The 14,876-nt window shown below is 39.4% G+C and overlaps 1 protein-coding gene across 2 annotated transcripts in view; it reads left to right on the top strand.

Moving 5' to 3' along the window:
- nrip2 (nuclear receptor interacting protein 2) overlaps nt 1-14,452 on the top strand; it is a 30,088-nt gene extending 15,636 nt beyond the window's left edge. For both annotated transcript variants that reach the window (XM_031313264.2, XM_035995880.1), the window contains 5 exons: nt 722-1,036; nt 7,141-7,223; nt 7,848-7,945; nt 11,235-11,287; nt 13,281-14,452. In XM_031313264.2, the coding sequence (XP_031169124.1) occupies nt 722-1,036; nt 7,141-7,223; nt 7,848-7,945; nt 11,235-11,287; nt 13,281-13,397 (666 nt within the window). In that variant the 3' untranslated portion in view covers nt 13,398-14,452. The remainder of the gene's footprint in view (nt 1-721; nt 1,037-7,140; nt 7,224-7,847; nt 7,946-11,234; nt 11,288-13,280) is intronic.
- The last annotated feature ends 424 nt before the right edge of the window (nt 14,453-14,876 follow it).

A 14,876-nucleotide genomic window follows, 5' to 3' on the forward strand; every position in this document is an offset into this window, starting at 1 on the left:
GAAATGTGATGCTACGCTTGCGTAAATCTGTACCCTACCTAGGCATCCGCACAAGACACAAGTCCGTATGGGGCTGATTTTAATTCATCATTTTCATCTGAACCTGCATAAATGTGCATAATTAAGCTTCATCATTACTGTTGTGGAAGCAAAATATAATGTTCTCTGAATATGCAGATAATCTGGAGTAATGCAGACGCTGATGTTTCTTTAACACAATGACCTACATATCTTTTTTTCAGATTAGGTGTCACAACCTATCTGTGACGTACTCTGTTGAGATCATAATACTTTATTAATTCACAATGCAAGCAGACGTCGCCTATCCTCTTACATACATTCAATTTACTCACTATATAAAACAGTTTCCACCTCACATTGCTCAACTCTATCTAATTTACTGGACTCAGTCCCATGGTTTCAGGTTTTGAACTAAGATTTTGTCTACGGCTGCAACTTATAATTATTTGCATTCAATTAATTCATCTGCTGATTATTTTCTCGATTAACCGGTTAATCGCTTGGTCTAGAAAACATCAGAAACAGTGAAAAATATACATCCCAGTGTCTCAGACTCCAAGGTAACGGTCTTGTTTTGCCCGACCAACAGTTCAATACCCAAAGATATTCCATTTACTGTATTGTAAGGTCAAGAAAAGCAGCAAAGTCTCACATTTGCCATGCCATCTGAAATCCATTTCACTTGTGTCTCCCCCTCTAGCAACCTCACAGCATCGTCCAGCGTCGCCTGATGGAGGGAAACTTCACGCGGCTGCGAGGGGAGGCCTGGGACCCCAACGCCAGGGTTCGCTCCCCGCTGGCCGACATGAAAGACGGACCGGCTGACACCGAAGAGAGGAGCGAGAGCACCGCCGACGACTCCACAGAGGAGAGGGAGTCTCTGGAGGAAAGCGAGAGGAGCCTACGGTCGGATGAAGAGGACGACAGCAGCGAAGCAGGAGCCCGACAGACAGCTGAGAAGGCCGAGGGCACGGAGAGCTCGATCCTCCTCACAGCTCTGGTTGTTCCATGCAAGGTACTATGCCTGTCTCTCCTCGCTCACATTCAATGCTTTGACACTTTCTACTACTGCATACAAACTGAAAACAAGAGAAGATACAAAGACAGCACCATTCTGCTCCCATGACTCATCACTCAAAGCCCCCACTCTTCATTTATTCTGCCTTTACAACACATCCAAAGCTTGGCAGGACCCAGCGGCTGTCTGGTTGGAGCCAAATAATAGATAACTGAGTCATGGTGACTGAAAGTCCAACCTGGTTAACACGTGCATACATGGGTCCCACATGGATTAAAAGTAGGTTACAGGGAGTGTAAGTAACAAGTGCACACGGGCTTGAAATGCACAAATGTGTAGGGTCTCAGGACAAAACGAGGGAAAACAATACAACTACATTAGCATTTCTTTGTGCAGTAGCTTATTGAAACCCATGCAGCAACCAACAGGTAACCCACTTTGGGTCTAGTTTTGCCCACTTGTACCCCCCAACCCCATTGAGAATGCCCCTAGACTCTAGTACTGATGCAGTGGCAGTCTCACATAAAGCTATTTGAGACTAAAATGTATTATTAATGTTTTAATTTATGGCCGCAAACCTCTGCTATTATGTCAGTGTGGCTTGTTAAAAATGTTTTAAAAACAAAGGAATCAGGGTGTCCTTGTTTTACGTTGAGCTTTCGGTGCTCGCTGTAGATTTGTTCCCAGTGTGCATTGGCAACACTGGGCAACCGTAAAGACGACAGCACAGCAATATGTACACATCAATGGTTGGGGACAGTGCACACCAGTGAGCAAAGGAATCGGTGCATGACCAAGCTGACACATCTCTCACCCCTCATCATTTCCTGTCAACTCTCTACTAGCTGGTAATGATATAAGGCAAAAAATACATTTTTATTTAGGATAAGGGTTAAGATAAGGGACATTCCAGCCTTTTAGTTTTAAAAAGTTGGGACACTTACAGGGAACACATTTAAAAAAAAAAAAAAAACGATGGTCAAAATTTAAGCAGCAGTGGCTGAGATGTACTGACTCTTAGTCCCTAGTTTGGGGTCAAGCCCTGGATCCTACATTTCCCATAATGCAGCTCAATAGTGTTTAAGTGATAAATGTCCACATATGCCAAACTCCACATCCAAAGTTTGTAACACAGGCTTTATAATAGAGATCGTAAGCCCTCAAGCCTAATCCGACATTTCTGGTTACCATCAAAAGACATTATACAAGCTGAGTAGTCACCTTTGTGACACAATCTTTAATTATAAAATCGGTGAAGTGCCTCTTTAATAAATTACCCTAAACCCAACAAAACTGTGACTCCCTAATCATCAGTCGACCTGAAGAGAAGCATACAACGAGTAAATCACATGTGCAGGTCATCGACTGCTGTAGGCAAAACAAAGAAGAAAACTGCCCCATTATGCAGTGACTCAGTATTCATGCATTTTACTAACTGTCTTTGTCTGTCTGAAACACATTAAGCATTAATGGTTGTCTGGTTTCACATGGAGATATTCCCTGTGGTCCCCGATCCAACACACACACACTCAACACAGTGACTAATGTATGCAGAAAGGTGCTTCACTCCATCCTCAACAGATTTTTTTCGTGTTGAGCTACCAGAGACGGCCAATAATTAATGTTTTGAAAAATGATGTTTTACATGAAGTATCTGGTTGGCTTAACAGACGTCTATTATAGAATAACTGACATTACATAATAGGTGCAGGTTCCCTCACACATATGTGTTTAAGCCTCAAATATAACAGAATTCATTTTAACAGTACTTTCTCAACATGCTCTGATACAATATATAAATTTTAAAACTGCTGTTTAATGCATGATGGACAGATAATTTAAGACAACAATTTTGATAATTCAAACTGGGCGCGTGCCGCCCGCCATCTACTGTTATACGCTGACTATGGAAAGTACCTCATACAATCCCACTTCAAAAAAGCCGAAATATCCTGAAGAGCTAATATTTAATATAGTGTATAGTATCGCTTTGCCAGACCTTCCTCCACAGTGCTGCTGAGGAGGGTCTGGCTAGTCCACACAGCATTCCGGGATGGGAGAAAAACGTGCTCTTGTTTAATGGCATTTCTTTAAACCAATCACAATCGTCATGGCTGGCGCTAACCCTGGACGCAGCAATGGTGCCACTGCAAAAAAAGCCTCGGGAATGAACTTGGTTTTGGTGGAACATGTGTACATTCAAAAGTTGTTTTAGTCGTGCATCAGAATCTCAGACTGGACAGATAGTCTAGCTAGCTGTCTGGATTTAACCTGCAGAGATCTGAGGAGCAGTTAACAACAGTCCTCATAAATCCACCGTAGTTTAAAATTCCAACAGCACAACGTGGATATAGACTATATTATGTATGACACCAAGGACAGATCCATTTTATTTTTTAAAGATTATTTTTTGGCCATTTTAGGCATTTATTTTTATAGGACAGTTGGAGATATGAAAGGGGAGAGAGAGGGGGAATGACATGCAGCAAAGGGCCACAGGTCAGAATGGAACCTGTGGCCACTGCGTCGAGGAGTAAACCTCTGTATATGGGCCTGCGCTCTCCCAGGTGAGCTACCCAGGCACCGGGACAGATCCATTTTTTATCCTTTAAACCAATACAGTGATCAAACAACTGCTATCCCCTGTGGTGTTAAAGGTATGTAGCACAGCTTCTGTGAGTATATTTAAAATTAGTAGTCCATTTCAGACTTTTCTGGTAGATTCAGCATTGTTCTCCTATTACTCATTGTGCTTTGCTTGGTTTTATCATCAACTTATTAAATGCAAAGTCTTCCTCGGTTACTCATTCGGCAGCTATTTTAAAACCTCAGGATTTCTGCACCACCGGGACTGAGACAAAGGAGCAGGTTTGTGGGTCTGCTGATAAGCTGGTGTGCCTGTGAGGACAAAGGAGGCTCAGCTCAGTCTGTACAGAGGGCAAGAAATCAAAACAAGGCTCATGGAAACTGAACATGTTTATTTCCAAAGGGGGAAACATCCTCGGGTCAAGTGGATAAGGTATTGATTTATGACGGAGAGGAAGATCTGCAGACATGTTTTCCGGAACCAGGATGGGTGCCACGCAGATGTTATAAAATCTCTTCATATAGGTCAACGGTTTCTGACTTAAGTAAAAAGGGGCCTCATTATAACATTTAAAATCTGCTTAATTTGTGTTACATTAAAAGGTAAAAAAAAATGTAACGTTTTCAAAAGTGTAACATACTGACTCCAAAATACAAATGTATTTAAATGAACAATGTTTTTGCTTTTTTTCCTGTCAGGTTAAATTGTTAAAAAATTATCACCATATCATATATATATATACACATAGTATATCCCAGACTGGCGAGACAATAATACATTTCACAGCTTTGTGATGATGCAATTTTCATCTGATCCAAGATTAAGTTAGTAGATTAAGTAGTTTATCGTAACAAGTAACATTATTTTCTCCACACATAAAGGAACACTTAATCCTACCTTAAATTTGTACTTACTATATACTTGAGTGAATGTACTTAGTGACTGCCAATGATCCTGGGTGCAAATATACACTATGTTGTGTTTTGGTCTATCTGGTATTGTGGTTTAGAGGCAATACTTTTCATCAATACTGAATACCAACAGCTTTGCATATAGTGTGAACATAAGTGTTTGAGTGTTTAAAAAGATTGCCTTTTTTAAAACTCCACCCTATCAGTATTAGCTTGCTCGTTTTATTAGTATTCACAGCTCGTCAAGGTCCAGTATTAGAAATGCTCTGCCTGTGAGGACTTTAACTTTGTTCGATTAATATATTACAACTACACTCAAAGAACCAAGAACGTTATGTTTCTTGAACTGCAGTTTCTCTGAAAGCAAAATCATAAAAAAAGAACAACAATAAAAGACCATAGATTAATCTAGCTGGGATCTATTTGCATTTAATAGTGGGAAGAAATCTAATTTATACATGGTGTGACACACAGTTACATGTAACAGTGCGGGGGTGGTGCCAGGCTAGCATACTGCTTATCTCACATGCATGCAGGGCTTCCATATGTCCTGAATACATTCTTCTTTATTTTTACCCACAAACATGTTCCTACTGGTGTACAGGTTGCATGACATCAAGTAATAGTAAGATGATGCAGAGTAGAAAAAGGCCATTAGTCAGTTCCCATGAACTACAATGTGCTGCACTGTAGACTTTCCTCTGCCTCTCATGAAACCTGTCTTTGTGACATGAAGTGCCCTGCAGGCAACAGAGCGACAAAGATGCAAAAGAAGAGAAATTTCAGTGGAGATAAGGACAAGCTGCCTGTTAGCATTACTACTGGAAAACTCCAGCTTGAATTATGGGAAAATCTGATTAAAGGAAAAGACATTTTTGAGTTAGATAAGATAATACCACTCTAATATCTGTCTGTTAGATATGAAGCTAGAGCCAGGAGATGCTTAGTTTAACTTATCATAAGGACTAGATGAATTGGGAAATAGTTTGCAGTTTTTTTTAACTTTAGCTAAGATTAAATAAACAATGTATAGCGTGCTAATTAGTGAGCTTTAAAGGTGCTGGTAGGTGTATTTCTGAACTTTGGACAGAACCCTGCTACCTGATCTGTTAGCTAAACTAACTGTAAATGTCACTATCAGTGCACTTTAAACCTGCAATAAGTACTTTTTTGGCCTCTTTGGGGCAGACTTGTTAGCTTATTTACACATCCAGCAGTTACAGAGCAACATTATCATTAATTTGGATTCATGTTTGTGTTAGTCTATATCGACGACATTTCATTTACGGGATTGTTCAGGTGCCACCGGAGGTTTTGCCGGATGTCCCTCACCTTCCACTTTCTTTGTGTTGCCATTTTTTTGAGTAAAATTGTCATCACACACTCAACAGCCATTTTAATTCTAGAGCTCGCCTCCCTACGGGCACATGTTCCACCAAAACAAGTTCCTTCCCGAAGACTTTTTTTCAGAGGCACCGTTGCTGCGTCCAGGGTTAGCACCGACCATGACGATTGTGACTGGTTTAAAAAAAATGGCAATAAACGAGAGCAAGTTTTTCTCCCATCCCGGAATGTTGTGTGGACTAGCCAGACCCTCCTCCACAGCGCTGTGGAAATAGGTCTGGCAATGCGAGATTATGTTTGTGTCCACCTGATGGATGAAAGTCCAATATAAACTCTTCTTTTAGATCTGTTTTTGGTCTCCACCACATCCTGAGGGAAATATTTGTCTCTTTAGCTGCTAAATGCTCCATTATGTTCACCAGCTAGTCTCTTATTGTGTCTGTCTAGTATACAGTGTTTTTTTTAGAGCTTTATTGCTGAAAACAGCTGCATTCTGACGAAAACGACGCTATGAGAGCGGTGGGAGTGAATTAAAACGTTGGTGGTCAGAAAACCAACACAATGAGCTAACAGATGTTATAAAGCTCTCTCTGAGAGAGAGAGAGAGAGAGAGAGAGAGAGAGAGAGAGAGAGAGAGAGAGAGAGAGAGAGAGAAAGACATACATACTCATGACTCACTTAGTTAATATTTCATGCTCTGGTGAGGGTTTTTAGATCATTAAGTCTGAAAAATCAAAGTGCACTGAACAAACTGAAGAATCAGCATCTAGGCGGGAAAAAGAGTCAGCAACATGAACAACTCATGTGATCTGTAATGGTACATGTATACAGAATGTCCTTATTGGTTTATTTTTAACGTGATTATTAACGGTTGAACCAAACGGCTGCAGCATTCAAAGGACAAGTAGTGATTTAATAGTCCAACACAGAGTCAATACAGATCAAGTTACAAACACAAAACAACGTGACTCAAGCAAACCCTCTAAAAACAAGAACTGGCTTGAAAATACTCCACCACCACCAATGGGAAATGTGTTTTGTTTGTGCAAAGTTGAATACAAGTCAACTTGGACTCCAGTATGTGAGTTTCATAAGCATGTGGGAGCTGAATGGATTTGTTCATAAATAAAAAGTGGGTTTTCAAAGGCTCCCAAGAGTCATGTTAATGTGCTGTTGTGACTAGTTGTTTCCTTGTGTGCCAGACTGAAGTGGAAAAATCACACTGTAACACCAAAACCCCCCCTCTGTCTTCCCCACAGTGCTGCGAGACTGAAGTCAAGGCATCCATCAACACCGGCAGCCAACATAACCACATCTCCACCTCCTTCTGCCAGAGGCTGGGGTAAGAAACGCCCTGCTCTAAACTGCAAACACACTCACGACACATATATTACCTGCCATCTTTGGAAACAGTTTACAAAGTGCTTTGATGATCAAACCGAGCAAAAAACAAATACTAAACACTGATACAAAAAAAAGAGTACGCAACATTAAAAGAATTAACTAAAAAATAATCTTTTAGCAGGGATTTAATGATGACAGCCTATCAGCTATTCAGGCAGGTTTTTCAAAATCGTTAAAGACCCAACATCACCTTCATCTTTAAGGAAAAATATTAAAATGCCAAATTAAGCTCAGTCTTTAGATCAAAGCCGGTGCACTGGCTGAGAGGATGTGACATTTTGTTCTCATCTTAATTTAAAATCAGCTCTAAAAAGGTAAAAGCTGCTAATATTGGCACAATGTATGTCTCCAAAATGCTTGTTATTAAAATCCCAGCTGCACAAACCTTTGATTGATTGACACTTTAATAAAAAGCTCACATGGTGACATACAGTATAATGAGAAAATCTATTTCTGGGAGACAGCTTAAATTAATGAAATGTTATAAAAAGTTTTTGATTTAAACTATTGAAGATATTTTGTGTGTGTGTGTGTGTGTGTGTGTGTGTGTGTGTGTGTTTAGACTGGTGCCCAGTTCACCATGTGGTGAGAGCAGCTCAGTGACTGATCTGCAGCTGCAGCTCGGCAGACAGACGGTCCAGTGTTCCGCCTACGTCAAAGGTAAGAATATTCAATCACACAGTGGTTATTACAGTGGTGATCACTAATTGTCATTTTTTTCTTATTTAACTGTATTTGATTTTACATTATAATTATTTTTAATTAGCTATCAAATTACCTACCTTAATTGCAAAATCTAAGGTCTTTTTACATAATTGTATTTTATTTTACATCTTAATTATCCTAATTTATCAAATTATTTTCCCTTATTGTAAAGTCCTAATGACTTTTTAAATTTTATAATGGTGTTACCTCTTATCCGTAGGTATCTATCTTTTTTGTTGTTTTTGTAATTGACTCAATGTCACATGTATACACACACAAAGGTTGAACAAATACAGTGAAATAAAGTAAAACAATCTGAATGATTTGGATTTCTTATAACAAGTGTCTACTGCCATGTTAGCAGCTCTGTGAGGCTGAACTTAGGCACAGCTGTGCTTTCAGCTAAATGCTAATGTCAGCATGCTAACATGCTCACAATGACAATGCTAACATGCTAATGTTTAGCACATATAATGTTTACAATGTTCCCCATCTTAGTTTAGCATGCTGCTTACATGATCTAATAGGCAGAAAGTACAACTGAGGCTGATGGGAATATGATTAGTTTTGCAGGTATTTGGTCATAACCCAAAGTATTGAAGACATTAAAACAGATCTTTTACAGAGCGACAGCACTAAATGAGAACTTAAAGCATCATCCAAGATATTCAATTTCATCCTGAGGAATAATAGGAAAATTAATGTGTGTACCAATTTTTACGGCAATCGATCCAACACTTGTTGAGATATTACACTCAAAACCATAAATGTAAACCCAATGGTGGCGCTAGAGGAAGGGTCAGGGATCACCAAAGTCAGTAGACTTCATTGACCATGAATATTTGTAGCATATGTTACGGCAATCCATCAATCCATCAACTGCTGCAGGTGCGGCTAAAAACTCAATATCTTTACCTTAGGGGACATTTGATTGGTCACAAGTGGTGCCGGTGATTTAACAGTTGTCACAACACTCTGGTCATACATATAATGAATGCAGCCACAGCTCTAGTAGAAAAACACAAGTTCACCTGCTGTGTCGTGTCTGCAGATACTGTTGATTGAGATTTTGAGTTGGATATGTGCTTGTCTCTGTACTTAACATTCAGACAGTACATTGTCCTCTTGGAGCACCCAGGCAGAAATTACCATTAAATAAAAGGACAGCTGGGTTGTCAAGAATTAAGTAATTACCAATATTTTTAGGCAAATAAACGTTTCGCTTTTCCACTTTATATTGCCAATGCAGCACAATAATGTTGCTTGTACTCTTTATGAAAGCCTTTACCTCTGCTGTAAGGAAAATCCCCTGGTGCAGAAAAAGATAATTATCATGAGCAGTAATTGCCATTACGGCTGAACCAACAAAGAAAGAGCATTGCCAACTAGAACCAAACTTCATAAACAGAAAATCCAGTGTGTTACAGTCACCACAGGCACTGGTCCAAAGACACAACATCAACTGCAAATAAAAAATAAAAACGTGGTCCAAAATAAGGAGAGGAAAAATGACATCTGCATCATCTGTGTCCCTTTCCATCACAATCCATCTCTGGAAGGGAATACCAGAGTTTATTTTTGTCATGAAGACGGTTGCTTTCCTTTTAAGGACACTGTCCACAGTCTGTTTTCCAATGTCTTCTTACTTGGACTTAAGGTTTGTTATGTTCAGGTTTCTGTTTTTTTCTGCTTTTGTAAAAAAAAAAAAAAAAGGTAGACACAGCCTTTATTGATGTTTAGAAGAGCAAGAGTAAACACTTGGATGAATAGGTGCTAGAGATGTGCCTGTACACCAGTTTTACATAATTACCATGACTATGGCCTCACAGCAACCTGCCTTCATAGTTTTATTTTGAATAGCTACAAGGAAGCAGCCACGGCAGGACCAGAGAACCACGATGCTCGGCTGTCTGAATGTAGCTACTCTGGCTGAGACTTGCTATGCTAACATAAGCTGGTCGACCTACTGAGGCTAGTTTATGGGTGTTAAGTTAAACATTAGGGGGGAGAGAGAGAGAGAGAGAGAGAGAGAGAGAGAGAGAGAGAGAGAAGTCCACAGTCCATCACTATTACATTACAGTCTTTTAACTATTATTTTAAACCATTTACACCAAAAAAGAAATCAGAACATATATAAAACAAAAAAGAGACACAGACAATATGCTGCAATAACAGTCAAATCCAGTCTTAAACTTTTAACAAGCTGCTTTTTTTGTGTGTGTGTGTATTTGATGTTAGTTGTTTTGCTGAGTCCAACAAAGCTGCAGCATACAGTTCACTAGTTTGTTAGGTTTGATGAAATCCAAGACAAATATGTTGTCGATACCACTCTCACATTTGGCCAGTAAATATGAAGCTACAGCCAGGAGAACCAGGAGAACATTAGCTTAGCAGAAAAAAATGGGAGCAGGGGGAAACCAATGGTAACAAAATCCACCTACCAGCACCTCTTAAGCTCATTAATTACCACATTTTATATCGTTTTTACACTTTGCTTTTTACACGGATTAACCAAACCAGATATCAAATTCTTTGTATGTGTTTACACTTACTTGGCCATTAAAGCTGGTTCTAATTCTGATATAAAGTGTTAATAGTGAGCTTTAGAGGTGCTGGTAGGTATATTTTGTTACCTTTGGACAAATGCTAAGCTAACCAGCTGCTGGCTGCAGCTTCATATTTACTGTACAGACGTGAGAATGGTATCAAACTTCTCATCTAACTTTCGACAAGAAAGTGAATTCATGTATTTACAAAAAAAGTCAAAATATTCTTTCAAAAGTCAGATCTTGTTTCCAGAGCCCCAAACCATTAAATTATAGAAATATTATTGTGTCCTTGCTTTGATGTATCCTGACCTTCCTCTTGTTATCTGGTCCTCACAAAGATAAAAGAACAAGACCGCATACACACAATTATTTATGTTACAGTTCTTGTCTGGACCTACTCCTTAATTCCTCCGCACCAGTGATTAATGACTTTAATTCAATCCCTAAGCCCGACTCTTTCATGGACATTAAATTCTCACTGTACTCCAAAACTCTTGATGCTACACAACTCATACCCATCCTCAAACGTATATACGCTTATTAGCACTCATTAACACAGGAATGAATAATTTAGTTGTGTTGACGCTTTAACCTGGATTCAGGCTAATGTATGCATGTTCAGATGAGGGTGTTCATGAATGGGAATCATAAAGCAGTCTTTTTCTTTCCTCTTATCTTTCCTTTTCCACTTTCAGAGGATGAGGCGTTTGAACTGTGCCTGGGTCTTCAGACTCTGTTGGAACTTAAAGTAAGGTCCTCATTTGATAATTTTGTGTGCCTTATCGTGAGCCTTTTTTGGTGTGTTTTTAAAGCAGCAGCCTGAAACATTCACATGGCTTTTAAAATAAGCAAAAGGGAAGAATAAGATAATTACCATTTCAGGGGGAAAGATGGAGGCCCAAAATCTTAAAAACAGATGTACTGTATGTGGTGTTATCTAAGGGGAAATGCTAGATGGTGTTATCTGCTAGATCCCCACTGTGCAGGTAAAACCCAGATAAGACCAAATTGAGGACATATTGTGATGTGGAATTTTTGAATTCACACATTTGAAAATGCAATTTAAACCACATGAAAAGACTCACTGGCAAACTGAAGGTAGTGCTCTCTGTTATTTCAGTATTAAATAAATTCTGCATCTGGTTAATATCCTCCTAAAAATGTAATTAAAGTGGGACGTCATGGTATTAAAAGGAACATGAGCTTGTTTTTTTCTTAATTTTGTAAATAAGCCCTGAAGGACTTTGTAATGTAAGATGCACATTTCCCTCCAAGCTCACCCCCGTGCTAAGCTTTCGCTGCAAATTTCCATAAACAAAAAAGTCATGACTTATAATTACTGGCATAAATTATCATCAGAGATACTAAATTCCCAAATACCAGCTTCTCAAATGTGAAGATTTACTGCTTTTTTTGTTTTAATGGTTAATAAACTGAATATTTGGGGTTTTGGATTATGGTCAGAAAATACAAGTGAAGTCAATTGTACAGTGTTTTGTACAGCATCCTTTAACGGGATGCCATTTTTCAAAATCTGGGTCAAGTGAATACAAAAATTGCAGTCGCTATTGACGCTACGTTTTAGTATCGGCTAAGCTGGCTTGGAACCTCGACCAAGGTGGTACAAAAAAAAAAGCATCAGGTACTATCCACAACTTTTTTTTAATGGAAAACTAAAAAAGAGCAAGTTGAGTCGAGTCGAACCGTACCAGGCAGTGGACAAACACCGTTAGACTGAAGGACATTACATATTTGAGCAAATCTGGTCATGTAGTGCAATGGTTCACAACTTATTTTAGCTTGTGTGTCCTTTAACAAAGCAATATCTACTTCAGCTATGCAGGCTATTATAGTGATTGTTAACTGAGTAATTTTAAGAGACCTAAGGGAGTAGAACTATCTTGTACTTCACAAGAAAAGCAAAATATGAAAAGCCTAAAAAAGAAACCCCTTTCTTTTCCTCTTGGGAGTCCTGACCCCCATGTTGGGAACCACCAATGTACCATATATGTTTCACTACTGTATGTGTCCTCTCCAGGGCTCAAAATTAGCACCAGCCACCAGCCAAATGCTGGTAAAATATGCAAATGGCTGGTAGATTTTCTTCACTCACCAGCCCAAAAAGTATTGTTAAAGGTCCTATGACATGCTGCTTTTTGGATGTTTTTGTACGTATAGGCCTTAGTGGTGCCCTAATACTGTATCTGAAGTCTGTTTCCCGAAATTCAGCCACTATGAGCCAGTCCCACAATGAGCTTTCCTTAGGATGTGTCATGCGTCTGCAGCTTTAAATGCTATTGAGGAGGAGAAAGGGGGGGCAAGGTGGAGGGTGGGGGTGTGGCCTTGACCAACTGCCATGCTTCGCTTGTTTGCAAGCCATGATGTCTCTCTCTTTCTCATGGGTGGGCCAAATTCTCTGGGCGGGCAAAGCAGAGAAAGGGGAGGTAACCTTTCCCCTTATGATGTCATAAAGGGAAGATTCCAGATTGGCCTATCTGAATTTACATTTTCTCAAAGGAAGAGCAGGATACTTGGCTTGGTTTACACCTATCACCATTTCTAGCCACTGGGGGACCATAGGCAGGCTGGGGGAACTCATATTAATGTTAAAAAACCTCAAAAGTGAAATTTTCATGCCATGGGACCTTTAAACTATTTAGTGGCTGGTAAATTTCAAACATTCACTAGTCATTTGGCTGGTGGACAAAAAAAGTTAATTTTGCACCCTGGTCCTCTCACAGTGCTCCCTTGACCTGAGCACCCGGGTCCTGAAGCTGCAGGGCTGTGGCGAGGAGCTGCCTTTCCTGAACCCTTCGACCGACTGCCAGTGCCAACACGACACCAACGAGAACCTGTGAGCCCGACTCGACGGCGGCGACCACTTCCTCGAATCTCGACCGGTTGCAGCAACGTGGCGCAATGCCGTTTGTGTCTGGACGAGTACGATCAGTGTCTTTCACACACTGCCAGAACATGGATGACCATTCACCACCGTCATTCTTGAGTTTACATCATTGTGTTTGTAGAATTAAAACATTCACTACGATTATCTCTTATATTAAATTAGTCTAGTTTACAGAGTGTGAAAGCCAGTTATGAGCCGATCCGATCTCTGAGAGTCTAATAATTTTTTATGATTATGTATTGTGTATTGTACGTTGTGCAATTACTCTACTGAGCTGCTTGGGTACACTGATGCTCTCGAAAAAGGGAAAGCATTATAATCATTTAAAGTGAACTTTAGTGGAATATTTTGTGATTTGGCTGTACAATAATTACTTTAAATCATCAAGTAAATGAAAAAAGTGTTAACTGTAAATCATTTCAGTTTGGGACACATGCTAGTAAATTTTCTTACCAAGTTAAATGAGAAGATACCTCGCTCATATCTGTAGGGTAAATATGAAGCTACAGCCAGCAACCAGTTAGCTTAGTTTAGCATAAATACTGGAAACAGGGGGAAACAGCTACCATGGCTCTGTTTTCCCCAGTTTCCAGTCTTTATGCTATGATAAGCTAACCGGCTGCTAGCTGGCGCTTCATATTTACGGTACAGACATGAGACAGGTATAGATCTACTCATTGTATTCTAATCAAGAATGTGAATGAGGGTATTTCCAAATTGTCAAACTATTCCTTTGAAAATAAATATGACCCGTCTAAAAAGTGTCGGTACTCAGGATCCCCTTTTCAGCATGCTAAAAGGAAATTTTAATGTTTGTGGGATTAGATTTGGAAAAAGCTACATCTTTAAATATGGAAGCCCATTTCCATCAATGTGATGAAATAAAAGATCCTGTAAGTCATTATAATGAGTTATTCTCTCAAAATAATAAGTTAGAATCTCAAAATAATAAGTTATTATCTTAAAATGAGATACCTCAAAAGAATGAGATAAATGAAAGTCATTACTTTCTCAAAGAATTTTTTTCGTCACATTGGGCAGAAATGGGCTTCCATATCTAAGAGACAAAGATGGGTTCTCATCTAGAATTTCAAAAGATCTGAGGAAAACACCACCTTTTCTCATGTACTTTTATTTAGCTTTGTAAAGTCCCCTTTGCTCTTTCTTTCCCCATCAAAAGACGGATGTGGTAATGTTTTCCAGGAGCACACTTCCAGTCTGTCATGACAGCCTAGACTAAATTACAGATAGTTCCCCAGCAAAACATATTTGACTCAGCTACAGAAATATCCAAAACATTCCATCTGCATGACTTTGTAAAGTTCTGCCTTTGTATAAGTGTGCATGTTTGTGTACTAGTCTGATTGTGTCTGAAGGGGCTGTGTGTGTGTGTGTGTGTGTGTGTGAGTGAGTCAAAGCAGGGTTTTTCATG

The sequence above is a fragment of the Sander lucioperca genome, chromosome 20 (genome assembly GCF_008315115.2).
Source record: "Sander lucioperca isolate FBNREF2018 chromosome 20, SLUC_FBN_1.2, whole genome shotgun sequence".
Lineage (NCBI taxonomy): Eukaryota > Metazoa > Chordata > Actinopteri > Perciformes > Percidae > Sander > Sander lucioperca.